Genomic DNA, 14,210 nt, shown 5'->3' on the forward strand with positions numbered 1-14,210 from the left:
ATTTATGGGTTGTAACCAAAAGAAATTAGCACTCAAAGGGCTTGTGTTGAAATGTGACTCTCCCTGGAGCATTTTGATTAGAAGCAGTTAAGAGAAACCAGGAGGGGATGAGAGACCCATACCCTTCTTTCCTCCTCAACAGCTCTTCTCTCCGTCTCCTGCTGTTTTCCCTTGTGGCACCTCAGAGATTATGCAGATTAAAAGCTTTAATTATCCACCTGGTAATATTCCCACTGCTGGGTTCAAGTGTAAGTTCCTAAATATTTTTGTATTTGGGCAACTTTGTGGATGTGGGTTTTAAAGCAGGACTTGGTTTCCAATATAAAATCATGCATTAGTGATATATAATAACTGTGAGCACTTGTGGCAGGAGAGTACTTGCCTTTAGCCTGGGATGTGAGGCTCTGGGATGCTGTACTTGGGAAAGTCTTTATCTGAGTGAGGTTTATTTATTAGGGAGGTGGAAGATGGAGAACCCACCCTGAAAATCCACACAACTACGGTCATCTGCAATAGTAGATCAGCCACCCACCTGGCAACCAGTTCAGAGACGGACACAGACTTCCTCAGAGGAGCTGCTCTGTGCTCTGAGCTGCTCCTTGGAGAACTGCACAGAAGAGGGAAGGACTGAGTTGATCGCAGCTTCTCAGCTTTTTCCATGTTCTCTGTCTGCTGGCATTGGAACAAGAGTGTAAAGGTTATGGTGCTGGATGTGAACCCATGGTAAACAAGCCAACACTCAACGCATCCGTCTCCACTCAAAGGGTCAGTGCATCAATAACTGGCCATGAAAAAATTCTGTCTTCGCTGAAACATCTGTAAACCTCATCACATGATAATAAAATAGGGTTAAAGAAGATACACTTTAAGTCGAGTTACTTCTAATGCAGGGAATGAGTCTTTTCCACCACTGCCTACCAATTTTCTTATTCTCTTTGATCACCCCGTCCATATCTCTGACAGAGAAGGGGAAAGAACCAGGAGAAGATTTGCTTTAACTCATTTAAAAATAATTTGATGGAAATTATGCATGTGCATCATAAATGGATATAGTTTTTTAAATGTTCCCAGAGTTGCATAGATGTGAACCAGCTCTGAATTCAGGCAGTAACCGGAGAATTAAGAACCTCTTGCCCTCTTCTGTCATAAAAAAATGTTCTTATTTTCCAAGCTTCAGAAATGCACAGCAGAGATCTCAGGCACTGGATTTGCAATGGCTGATCTGACACTTGGAACTACTCTGGGTCATCTGGGTCTCATTTTCCAAATTTAGACAGAGCCCTGCGGGGCTGACTAGTTATATGTAATTGCTCTTTAATTACTGACACAGACATCCAAACTATGGGATTATGAGATACTTGTACTTAGGTTTTGAAAACATTTGCTTTAAAAGCTATGTTGCTTGTATAATGTGTTTCATAAATGATTTCTATTGCACTGGCCCTAAATTCTGGATGTGCCTCAAGCTTTTGTCCACTCTTCTCCATGTCTCATAAAATCATCAGGGATGCAAAGGACCTCTGAGATCAACTCCTCCAACCTTTAACCCATCCCAACCATCGCAAATTAGCCACATCCATAAGACCAAGTCATTTCACATAATGTTAGAAAAGAGATGGTTTTATTAGATCACAGACACCCTTTTCCCACAGTCTGGGAATCATTCCTATTCTTGCAGTTCTGGTTAATGTTAAACAATCCCAGTGAAGAGCCCCTGAGAGAGTCACATCGTGGCAGAATAAGCCCGTTAGTATGGAAGTGCTCCCCATTCTCTCCTTTATAATGCTCTTTTCCTTAATACAGTAGATGCAGTAGATGGAAATACTCTTCTCAGCCCACCCTGTACAGTTCCCACAATCAGCGCAGCATCCCCCAATCACCAAGGGCTTACAGGATATTTGCTGATATTAATTCATTCCATCTACTCTTATCTGTGAGAGTTTATGTGTAAAATCACTTACATGCTAGAGTGCTTTCCTCCAGCCGAGATCTGCCATTTGATAGTCTCCTTGGGGCTCTTCAGCACCACGCTTCTGACTCCATCCTCTCCCCCTCCTTTACAAGGCAGGAGGCAAAGTCCCTTGGCAAAGCTGCAATTAAATATTAAAAGATGATGTGCAATTGGGGCCAGTGTGAATTGGAGAGCTAGCACTTAAGAGCAGAAGAGATGAAGCCTTCTCTCTGCTCCACTTAACATATTGCCAATTACTAAGGTCTCATCCATCCCTATAAAAGCACCAAATTCAGAGTCCAGCTTGGGCATGAATAACCATCTAGATCCAAAACCAGGTTCTAATTTGGGGGTAAATCTGCTGGAATCCTTGTCCAAGGTGGAGCAGAAATGAATTTGGGGATTTCTAAATGATTCTGGCATTCATCCTCCATACCAATGAGGTTTCTTTTGTGGTCCTCAGTGCTGGTGAATTTGCTGGGGAGGTTTTGTCTGAGCCATAAAGGTGGGCAATCATCCATGTTGTTAAAAGCTCTTGGATGTGCATTGCTCCTCCTGGAAAAAAATGAGGTGGCCAGGCCTTCAGAGAGGATGGGTTAAATGAAACTACTTGAAATACTTCACTATCAGGGCAAGAAACTGGGATTATTTGAGGAGATCCAACAAGGGTAATGTGTAATTCTGATTGAAGTCAGGATTTAGCAAGTTTAACCTCTCTGAAAAAGCATCATAACCACAGACAGAACTGCTCTGGCACCTCACAATGGGAGGATTTTTATATGGAGTTGGAGTTATATGGGGATTTGTTCTATACATGCTGGCAGGTTGACCAAGCAACAAAGCCAGTGCATGAATAAGAGCAGATAATAGTGTATGGGTTTATAATGAACAAGAAGGGCTGCATTTGCCATCAAAACTGGAAAATGATTTACCCAAAAGTGTCTGAGCTCAGCGAGAAACCTTTGATACTAGAAGTGAGTTAGGGCAACACAGAGCTCTGGATATATGCACTGACCACCTGTCATTACTTTATGAAGTAATAGCTTGCAATTCTCCACGAGTTCCAATTCAAATCTAACCAAATCAACTAGAAAGCTCTTACTGAGCTTTTATTCCAGCACTTAAAAAAACCTAAGGAACATGAATGACTTTAATTCTCTCTCCTGTGGGTACAGTGATTCTGATTCCTTATGCCCTCAGGTATGTTCATTGCACTAGTGCCTAAGGACCAACCTAGAGCATGGCTCTGGCTCTATACATGCTCAGATGCATACAAGGCTTGAACCCTTCACTCTGTGCCCCCAGGGTCTCCCTGACCTGCTGGTTATTTCCCACTGGGTGAGATTTGGTTCTTGGAGCACTGTGCAGGATGCCTTGCACCATTTCAGGTTGAATATTAGAGGTAAATAAATCCTCTCAGAAAGAGTAGTGATGTAGTAGCACTGGCTGCCCAGGGAGGTGGTGGAGTCACTGTCCATGGAGGTGCTAAAGAACCATGGAGATGTGACACTGAGCAATGTGGGCATGGTGAGGTGGGTTGGGGTTGGACTGTGTGATCATAGAGGTCTTTTCCACCTTTAACAATGCTGTAAATGTATGATTCTTTGATGGGAAAATGTCAGCGACTTCAGTAGCTGCTGGGCTGCTATGAGACAAATCTGATGGAGGACGGAAGGGATTTGGCTGAACGGGCAAACCAGGGCTCTGAAGCTGTGAAACTTCCTTTTTAGTGATTTAATTTAGAGTAGAAGGATTGGGCTGACAGCGTGAAACAATGAACATTGCTGTCCATCCAATAGTGAGTAATAGAGGCTGTTAAAAGATGCGTGAGTTATTTCAGAGACTACTCAGTTCCTCTCTCCATAAAAAGGCTGCATGAAGCAATTCTCTGTGTAGCTCCCGGGCACACTCGCTAGATAAAGTGTATTTTGAAATTGTTTTTGCCAGGATCATAATGCCGAAGGCTGGTTCTTCTGCTACCATCTCTGCTGGAGGCTTTGCTCTGCTCACAGTGATTTTAGTCTTCAGTGGTAGCTGCGCACTGGGTTTGCTTTGCTGGCAAGTATCTGCGGGAAGGCAGAAATTAATTGTTCATGCTGGGGAGCTTTTGTGAGCTGCGACAAGGTGGATGCTGTACCTCCTGAAAACAGGACAGCTGGTCTTGAAGGAAAAGAAGGGATGATTTCTTTCTCTCTTTTAGACTCACAGTAGCTGGAGCTGAAAGTAAAGAGAATCATAGCATATCCTGAGATGGAAGGAAATCAGGAAGGATCCAAGAAATTCCTTGCATGAGAAGAACAACTCTGCAAGGTGACAGCTCTGCTCCTTAGAATCATAGAATCACAGAATCATCAAGGTTGTAAAAGACCACCGAGATCACCAAGTCCAACCCCAAGTCATCCCCACCACAATTAACTTAACCCATGTCCTTCAGTGCCACATCTCCACTGTTCTGGAACCCCTTCAGGGACAGTGACCCTACCACCTCCCTGGGCAGCCTGTGTCAGTGCATTACTACTGTTTCTGAGAAGGAATTTTCCCTAACATCCAACTTAAACCTCCCCTGACACAACTTGAGACCACCACCTCCCATCCCATTGCTGTTACCTGGGAGACCAACCCTCACTTGTAAAGAGCACTTAGGTCTCCCCATTGACACTGACTCCTTGTTGTCCTGTAGCTTTACTCTGAGCACTGTGAGGCTCTATCAGATTCCCAGAAAGTTATTTCCTGGCCACCACACTACAACAAACAAACAAAATAAAGCACCCAATGTTTTCTTTTGGATTTTATTTGCTATTTGGCTGGATGGGGCTGACAGTGTGGGCTGGTGCCACTGAACTCTACAGTGTGGGCATGGACATGGGCAGGCAGCAGACAGGCAGCCATGGGAAGCAAGCACAGGGGGCATGGACAGAGGATGGAGGAGATGGCAGGGAACTTTGAACGGGGACCTATTAATGGTTAACGCAGACAATTATTTCTAGCTGTGTCGAGTGAATTGACCTACCCCCACACAAGATTTGTGCTGAACAGACAGGGCCTGTGTTTTATGTAACTACCTCTATTCATTTCTTTTTTTCTCCTTTTCTTTTTGCAGTTGTATAGTGCTGTTGTGATAGCTGTGTTCCCTCTATAAATGCGTGTGCTCTCCTTTCTTTACCTCCATGTCCCAGCCATTTCCAGCTGAAACATGTGCCTTTGCTGCATGCACATTTGCACCCTGTTTGTCACATGCCCGGGTGTGGGGATGGTGCAGGGTGTGAGTGAGCATAAGAAGGAATAAATCAGTGTGGGTTCTGAATAACAATCTGCTATTAGTTATAAACAGACTGATGCAGAAAAACATGCTGGTTGCAATATGTCTTTTCTGGACTTGATCCCCTGTCAGAAAATTCTTAGCTGGCGATAATCAGTGGAGGAAAGTGCCAAATTTTGTGTTCTTCCCATTTTTTGGGGGGACATGGTGAGTTGTTTGCAGCAGGGTTGCAAGTGTGGCTGCACAGTATGTGTTTAATCCCATTTCTCAAGGCACCATGCTGGTGCTGGCAGAGCTGATTCCTTCCCTTTGTTCTGCTGGGCAGGGCTATGCACTAGCAGTTTACTGAGGATGGGTGCACTGGAGGAGGGAAAAAGCCCTTGCAAAGTCTCCTGCATTACTTTCTTTCCGTTCTCCATCTGTTTCTTATGGAGAGTATCTGGATCCTAGCAGTCATTTCCATAATTATTGGTTTCATGTTAAGTAGCCAAGAAATTATCTATCAAACGCACATGTGGAACTAATGGGGCTTATTTGAAAAGACCTGTCTTTGCATTTACAGCTGGCACAGTGCTTGGTCCATTCTAATGAGCTTCCATGCACTGACACGTGCTGGGGTGGGAGCTCACATATGTGTTCGCCCCAGCTCATCTACCTCTGCATGGTGTGTGAAGTACCCCCTAAGCTGTTAGAAAATGAAACACGAGGGCCAACATACTCGAAAGAGAGACGATTTCCAATGGCCTTCCTTTTAAGGTTTTAGGGTCTGATTTTGAGAGTAGCACCAGCGTAGCCTGTAGGGCCTGATGAGATTTATGGGTGGAAAACATCCTGAACATCCATTGACAAGTTTATGGTGATGATCAACATCATGTAGATGCCAGACAGAGGAATGAGGACTCAGGTCCCATAGTATTTTGAAGAAGCCTCATCCCTGGAGGTGCTTATGGTGCCCTGGGCAGTCTGATCTGATTGGTGATTCAAAGCCTGCACCTCTATGGGCTCATTGCAATGCCCACAGTGTTTTGTGGTGTATCTATCTCAAAGCCCTGGGTGTATCCATTCCCTGCTTTAGGATGTGACTCATTCCCCAGAATGGTGCTTTGCTCCATCTCCTAAATGGACTCAGTGCCCACACTGAATCTCCTGACACCAGAGATGTGTGTGTCCATGTTGCGTAGACCCCACGCCTATTCTAGAGATGAGGATGTCAGCTCATCCTGTTCACTGTTTTTCTCTTTTTCCATCTTTTGCCTTTTCAATCTTTTGTGCACAAACCACCTTATTATCACCATATGGAACTGCAGCATCCCTTTGGGCTGGCCATGTGCTTCATTCATGGGTCCTTCCCTAAGAAACAGAATGATTACCTGAGACTGTTTTACAGAAGCCTTTGGAGGTGGAAGTTTTACCACCCTCCCCAGCGTAACAAGAAACCACAGATTGCTCAGTATTTAGTTCCTCATTGAAAACTATCTTTTCTTTTCCCCTCTGGGAAGCTCTGGAAATTAAAACCAGCAAAAGTACATATCTTGTGAGGAGGAAATATTTCTTGGCTGCCTCTAAGATGCCGCGGGGCTCTGTGAGTGTGTGTGACAGCAAACTGCAGTCAGCATAGCCTGTGCTGTTGTGCTCTGTGGGCATACATCAGAGCTGGGTGCAGCCATCAGATGGGACAAATGCTTCTGCTTTCCACCTTTTCTTTTGTGAATGGAGAATATGCACTGCTGCGATGTATGCTGAAGGAAAGGGAAAGGCAACAGCAGTCCATCAGTATCTCTGCCCTCCCTTCCCTGGTAAATGAACCTTTGCATACTGTCTATAGCTTGTTTATGGGTCCCCATGCTGAGTTCCCTCCTGGAACACAGACAGAAATCATACAGAGTTTTGGGACGGGGAACTGGGAATGCATCAGAATTGCACTGGTCATGCTTGCATCCAGATTCACTCTCGCTGTTCTCAAATTCACGTTTAACCAAGCTTGGTTAGACTTTCAAGATCAGACACAGGAATGAGCTGTAGGTTAGAAGGTGCAAATATTGTCCATTCTGCAGTGGGCTGCGATGGTTTATTGGCTGTTGGTAGATTGGCTGGAGATCCATTTTGTTACACATCATTGCCACAAATCTTCATTGAGGACATGTATTCCTCAGCCCTATGGTATTTATTCTGAAGATCTTTGCATTGCCAGCTTGCAAATAAACAGATCTGACTTTCTATCTGTACGATCCTCTGCAAAGATGCAAATAAGGAGGAAATATTTGCATAACGATGTGGGGATCTGAGTGAGATTTATTCAGGGTTATTATTGTTGTTATTACTAACCAGAGATTGCTACAGTGAGGCTTTGAAAGGGAGGAGAGACAGTGTCTGGAAAATACGAGATCCCTTCTAGCAAAGTCTATTTGTTCACCTCATCACACCAATAGCTGGTGAGCTTTTATACACCTCGTAGGAGAATCTCTTCCTGGCAGAGCTTCTTTTGGCTGAAAGGAAAGGGGACTTGGTACAAAACAGGCTGCCCAGGGAGGTGGTGGAGTCCCTGGAGGTGTTCCAGGCCCATGGAGATGTGGCACTGAGGGACATGGTTGGTGGGCATGGTGGAGGTGTGTTCATAGCTGGACTTGATGATCTTATAGGTCTTTTTCAACCTTAATGATTCTATGATTCTAAATGAAGAGAAGACCCTTCTGTGTCTGTGAGTGAAGCAGTTTGAAAGGCGTGTCCTTATACCAATGCATTTTACCCCCCTGCATATAACAAGCAGAACTCTTTCAATACCATAAAAATCCAGTGAGTGCTATGTCCCTTGACCCATTAGCCTATTCTCCTAAGCACATCCAAATAAGGGAAAAATAACCTTTATCTCCTGTAAAGAGACTCATAGAATCCTGGAGTGGCTGAGGGTGGCAGAACCACTGGGTCCATCTGTCTGACCCAGCAGGGCCAACCACAGCAGGGTCCCACATCCAGGTGCCTTTAGGAGATCCCCAAGGAGCCTCTCCCCCTACAGCCTCTCTGCATTGCTCAAAATGCACAACCAGATCTCCATCCGTGACAAACAGCATATTAAAGGATTCAGACGCTGCCTGCAGCATCCCACAGCACCACATTGCTGCGGATCCCTCTGCATTCCCAGGCAGCTGTCGAAAGCATGGAGCCCTGGGGACATCTCTGGGGACATCCCTGCTGTCTGTCTACAGCAATGTGGGGATGTCTGGAAGCGTGTCAGCAGGCAGGATGCATTCTGTGCCCTCCGGAGCTTCACGTGTGTCTGACAAGGCAATTCCCATTGGGAACCGCAAGCACGAGCTGATGATGGAGAGGAGGCAGCGAGCACAGCTCGCACTCAGTGCTTTTGGGGTTCAGTGCTGCTCTCTGCTCAGTTTCCTTCAGTCAGGATTGTTGTGGGAATAAACCATCAGCTGCAGGGGCACGGAGCCCTGCTGTGTTTCCCCCTCCCTTTGTTTGTGACCTCTCTGTGATTCTGAGCTTAGTTTCTTTGTTTACAGCCCCAATCTCTGTCTTGTCTTCATGTCTAAATTCGTCAAGCTGTGTTTTCCTCTCTCTGCATTGCTGGAGCCCCTTTATCCTGAGGGATGGAGCACTCACTACTCCTGTGACTTCACTCTGCTGTGAAATGGCCACAGGCACCTCCTAATACCTTGTCCGCCCAACAAAGGAAGTCCATTGAGGATGGCAGGTTTGAGAGGCTGGTGACTTACTGTTTATTTCCAAATAGTTTTCTTTCTTTTTTTCTTTTCCAAATACTAGATATAACTTATTAGTTATGGAGGTTGGTGGCCCTGCATACAGCAGGGGGGGGGGGTTGGAGTGCAATGATCCTTAAGCCAATTCCTCAACTGCATCACATTGTGGAAAGGATACAGCATGCAAAAATAAGCTTGCTGTACTCATCTCCCAACACATTTACTTTGAATAATGGGCTTCTCCCATCTCCCACCCTTTCATAGAACCATCGAACCTACTTTGAGTAGGAAGGGACCCTTAAAGGCCACCTAACCCAACTCCCCTGCACTGAAGCGGGATGAGTGCCATTACGATAGTGATGGCATTAGCGACTTGTAGAAAAAGGGTCAGAAAAAGTGTGTGCACCACCAATTTCCAGCGAACAAAGACACCCTGTCTCCTCCGACGACACTAGAGGGCGCGTCCACCTTATTTTTGGGAGCTCTCCTCTGCAGGCGTTTCTCTCCTCTTCCCCCAGCAGCGGGAGAAGGTTGGGTGAAGATCTATAGTAAAGGGAACTTGCCTCCAATTACTGAATCCACGGGAAATACTTTTAAAAGAAGGAGATGGGAGCCTGAAATTGGAGGTGGACAGGTTTGGTACTCCCTGCTCCAGTGGGCGTCGTGCAGGAGCCTTGATACCCCCACCCTGTGCTGGCTCACTCTTAGGATCTTGGTTCATTCTCTTCTTTCTGCCTCCTGTGAGGCTGTTTTCAGACAGGATGTCCCCAGAGGAGCAGAGGTAAGGGACACCTGTACAACATAATTGCCTCTGATTGTAGGTATGAGAGCTAGTACTGCAGCCACACCTAATTACTTGTTCCTTAATAGAACACAATTAGCCACTGCCCAGCCTTCCTTATGCATCCTGCTCCCATCACCTGTGTTTCAACATAAGGGAAGATTATGTGTTTGAAGGCCAGGGATGCTGTTACTACAGAGCTCACAAAAAGGAGCAAAACATTAGTTGAAAGAGCAGGATTGACCCAAAGAAGAGCACAGAACACTCTGCTAGCAACATCTCTTTGTACAGCCTTCAGGAGAGAGTCACAGGATCATCAAGGTTGAAAAAGACCTGTAAGATCATCTAGTCCAGCTGTAATCAAGACAGACTGGGGCACTGTCCATCATGACAGTAGGGCTTTGGGTTTTCCTGGGGCTGCACAGTCTGTAGGATGTAGAGTGCCTGGTTGTTTTTCTTTTTATGAGTGCTGGATGACGTTTGATGCATTACTGCCTGTTATTATTAAAAGAGACTCTTGAACTGAAGAGACTCTTGAAGCTTTAAGGTATCTGTCTTGGAGAAACTGCTATACAGGGGGAAAGGTATTGCCTGAAAATCAGATCGTTTTCTGCTGTGTGGAGCTGTGCTCTGGAACAGGATGCTCCCCGGACACTTGGAACAAGTTGAAGTGCTACAGTTTAAAGAAGTGACCAAATCCATTGGAGGAAGAAAGCAAGAACTCCCTGGACAGCTTTCATATGGGGCACCCATGAAGTGTTGGTCTTTGAAACTCCAAAATGGCATTTAGTTCTCTATGAGCAGAGAAATGTGGCAACATCAACATCTTCATATACAGAATACTTTGCCCTCATGCTCTCTGTTGGAAGAATGATGCCAATGCTTTCATCCCCTTTTCCCCAAAGAACTTGTCTGAACTGTTTCTCCTAAACCTCCACCGTTTACAACCTTGACTCTCATACCAATCATCAAGATCCTAGAGAATTTCACAAGGGGAACCTACACCCATTTACCTTAGTAAGCAGGATCTTTCAGGTCCTTTTGGTGTTCTTTGGGGTCCTTTGGGGATCTACGTGCCCTACTTTAGATACTTCTCAAGGTCTTGGCCTTGCAAATTTTTCCTGCTGTTGTTTTCACATATTCAAGTTGCCATTTCCCACTGTGCTCCATGCTTGCACGAGAAAACATCCTGAATCAGATCTCATAAACCCATGGGTAGTGTTGGTTAATGCAATCCATTTAGCAATTTCTCTACCCATATCTATTTACCCCCCGTGCCTGCCTTTCACAGCAGGGTGGAGGCATTTACTCCACAGCTCTTGGCAGTTACAACCTCTGCATTCACAAGGACATGCTGGCCAGGCTCAGCTGAGTATGGATGTGAGAATGTATTGCAGATATTCTCCACTTTTTCTTGACCATATAAGGGAACACTGGCCTTCCTAATGCTGGGGAATGGGGGTAGAATGAATAACTTGAAGGATTAAGAATGAAATTTGGAGCCTTTTCCCTCCCTGCTTGCTGGCTCATGGGCTGGAATGGATTGTTACCATCTGAAGGCTGGTGAAATGTGTTGGCTTTTGGTTGCACAGTTCCCCAAGTTGATTCTGGCAGTTTGTTGGCAAGTCCGAATGGGTCTGGGGATCCAGGCTTGAAGGAGTCCTCCAGACTAGGGCTGGAGAACAGTGAGACAACATGCATGCAAAGGCTGCGTTCTCTTGCTGCATCCTTGCTTCATGGCTAAATAGGGCACTTCAGTCTTCAGGGCTTAAGTCCATCTGGCTCTTCACAGTCACTTAAGCAGTGTTTTCAAACAGCAGCTGCCAGGGCACCCTCATCTGCTGGCTTTGTGTGCCAAGATAGAGAAGACCATCCCGTGTCTGCAAAGGATGTGAGTTCAGTCTCTGTTAACTGTTCCCAGCTGCTGCTTTTAGCTAGGGAAGCCTCATGCATGTGAGTAAAACATGGGTAAGGCAGTCCTGCAGTCCCACCTCTGCTCTGGGAACTTGTGCAATAAGAATAAGCCATCTGTTCAATGGGGAGAAGATGGGAGATATTTTAACAGCATCTTGGTAGTGCATTAGCTGCAGACAAGTCCTGTTCTTGCACTGATGAAGAGGGAAGCACAGATTTTAGGCACTGTGTTGGGTTGACTCTTTGAAATGGCCTCCAAGGTACCCCAGGGGGAGCGGAGCTTATAGGCGCTGTGTTGGGTTGATCCTTTGGCTAAAAAAGATCTTGCAGATAGCCCATGGCTAGCAAGAAGCTGAACTATGTGTGCTCCTGGTGCAAGGCTTTGAGCAAGTTTAAGGATCAGCCCAGGGCACCTAAGTGCTTAGATATACCTTCAGGTCTGGCTACATGGCTGCCATGTCCATGCTGGCTGGTACTGGCAATCTTGCAGTGTTTTGGTTGAAGCTGGGCCACCCTCCTCTGGTTGTATTTACTCTCCAGCCCTCTCTCCTTTGTCCTGTCAGCTTGCCCCTCCTGAGAGTTGAACCTCTTTCCAGATGGCTGGCTGCTCTCCCAGAAGCAGCACAGCACCATTGTAGTACGTAATTAGGCTGGAATTTTCCTCCAGCCCCCTTCTTTATTTCAATTACATATATTGTTGAATATGCAAGGGGTTATAAACCCAAGCGGAACAGGGCCCTCACTCTTTGCCCCTTCTTTCCCCAAGATGTAGTCTTTCAGTGCTTCATCCAGCAACACAGGAAAAATATCAACAATAATAAAGCCTAGCATTGAATGAGGACCTGCCTTGGAAAGAGGGAGTCATGTAATCTTTCTAATGGAGGAGATGGGACAGAATATGAGTTGTGTGAGTTTACCAAGGCTACCTGGCAGTAACAGTAAAGAGACCTAAAAAGCAAGGATTTCCAGGGACAGTTCTAATCCTTCTAATCCCACCCACTGGGCAGCTCCTAATGACTCTGGTGTGTGATCTGGGCCATTTTCTAAACTCACAGAAATACATAAATAAAAATACAATTATGGGTAGAGATGCCTGGGAATGGCCAGACCTCCCCTATTTCCATTTGCTTGGGTTTGCTCTGTCTTCTGCACCAGAACAAAAACAAAATCCCCAAAACATCAGACTGGGTTGCTTCGACATTATCAGATCAGCTCTCTGTCTGTCTGACCCTGTTATACTCCATCACGTGCCACTTTGTCAGTGTTGATCTAATCTGTATCAGAAGGAAGACACATTATTGTGAAGATAAAGCCAAAGTGCTGAAGGGTAAGCACTACACTATGGTTTTTTTTCCGCCCATGTAGCTTTCTGCAGCAATGACAGCTTTTGGTTTACAGATCCAACACTATACATCTCAAGAGGATCTCATTCATAGATGGTCATAAAATCATAGAACCATTTGAGTTGGAAGGGGCCCTTAAAGACCAACTCCCCTGCAGTGAACAAGGGTGCCTACAGCTGGATCAGGTTGCTCATCCAGCCTGATCTTGAATGTCTCCAAGGAATTCTCTAGCATCTCCCTGTATGAAGTACATCTGAAATCCTCCTGAACACTTGAGCTGATTTCTCTCCTTATATTCAACTAAGACTATTTGGGGACACAAGGTGCAGGAGCCCCTGCATGGTGCTTGCTAACAGCTTCATCTCCCTGTCCCCTCTGCCAAGAGTGTGAGTCTGTCACATTCCTGGTGAGACATCTCTTACTCAGCTGCAACAGGGAATGTTTCCAGCTCTGCAGGGTGTTATCATGGCTGTCTGGTAACTTACTGCTGCATTCTGAGGCTTATAGGTATTGCTCATTAGCTCACGGCCCTCAGATTGTCACTTCCATGCTCTTCAGAGTATCCTCACCTGGTTGCTTCTCCGACAGTGAAATCCTCAGCTTCATAAGAGTTCTTCAGCATATCCCCACTTTGGCTGTGCATTCAGGACGTGTGCCATGTCAAGTCATGCATCTACATACAGGTGACTCTAAATGCTGCCTGGAGCTCCAGCAAGCAGAATCTAAAATATAACCAGTTCCACATATAGTCTTAGATTGGGTATTTCTTCACATATTTCTGGGCTTATTTTGCTTTCCATGAGAAGAGCCTCACTGAAATGGATGAGCTTGCCTTGCAGTAGTGTTCATTATAGCCTTCTTCAATGTGAAGGCTACTTCTGAAGCATTAATCTCTGAGTGTGTAAGCTCTAAGTGGTGTGTGGCTATATTGCAGATCACAGCACTCTTCTACTCTGTTCTGTCTCATACAGTAAGAGTAACATGGGCAGGTTTGTGACGTGATTATGTCAGGGTTATTGTATTGAACTAAAGTGCAGAGTAGGCTGCTAGTGGGACCTTTCTGTTCAGGCAGTGCCAGGTCCCACTGTCCCCTAGATAGAGAATTAAGGATTAGGACATTGGATTGTGTGTGGCAGGAGGGGAAACCATGGAGAGTAAGAAATGGACCATAGTACAAGTCTAGCTATAAGCATATTTTAAGACTCACTAAGTCTCACTTTTGGTGCATAAGCCTGACAATGTCCGGAGCCGT

The 14,210-nt window shown here is 45.5% G+C and overlaps 1 protein-coding gene and 1 long non-coding RNA gene across 2 annotated transcripts in view; one reads left to right on the plus strand and one right to left on the minus strand.

The window, feature by feature from the left end:
- The window catches only part of XIRP1 (xin actin binding repeat containing 1), a 45,243-nt gene that overhangs the window by 28,664 nt on the left and 2,369 nt on the right, over positions 1-14,210 (minus strand). Inside the window, exons 2-4 of the mRNA XM_015852901.2 lie at positions 13,528-13,680; positions 1,962-2,090; positions 533-672 (exon numbers count right to left, since the gene is read on the minus strand). Of these exons, the coding sequence (XP_015708387.1) occupies positions 533-660 (128 nt within the window). The 5' untranslated portion in view covers positions 661-672; positions 1,962-2,090; positions 13,528-13,680. The remainder of the gene's footprint in view (positions 1-532; positions 673-1,961; positions 2,091-13,527; positions 13,681-14,210) is intronic.
- Positions 1-14,210, plus strand: part of LOC107308781 — a 118,806-nt gene that overhangs the window by 5,233 nt on the left and 99,363 nt on the right. The window lies entirely within an intron of this gene.

This window comes from Coturnix japonica, chromosome 2 (genome assembly GCF_001577835.2).
Source record: "Coturnix japonica isolate 7356 chromosome 2, Coturnix japonica 2.1, whole genome shotgun sequence".
Lineage (NCBI taxonomy): Eukaryota > Metazoa > Chordata > Aves > Galliformes > Phasianidae > Coturnix > Coturnix japonica.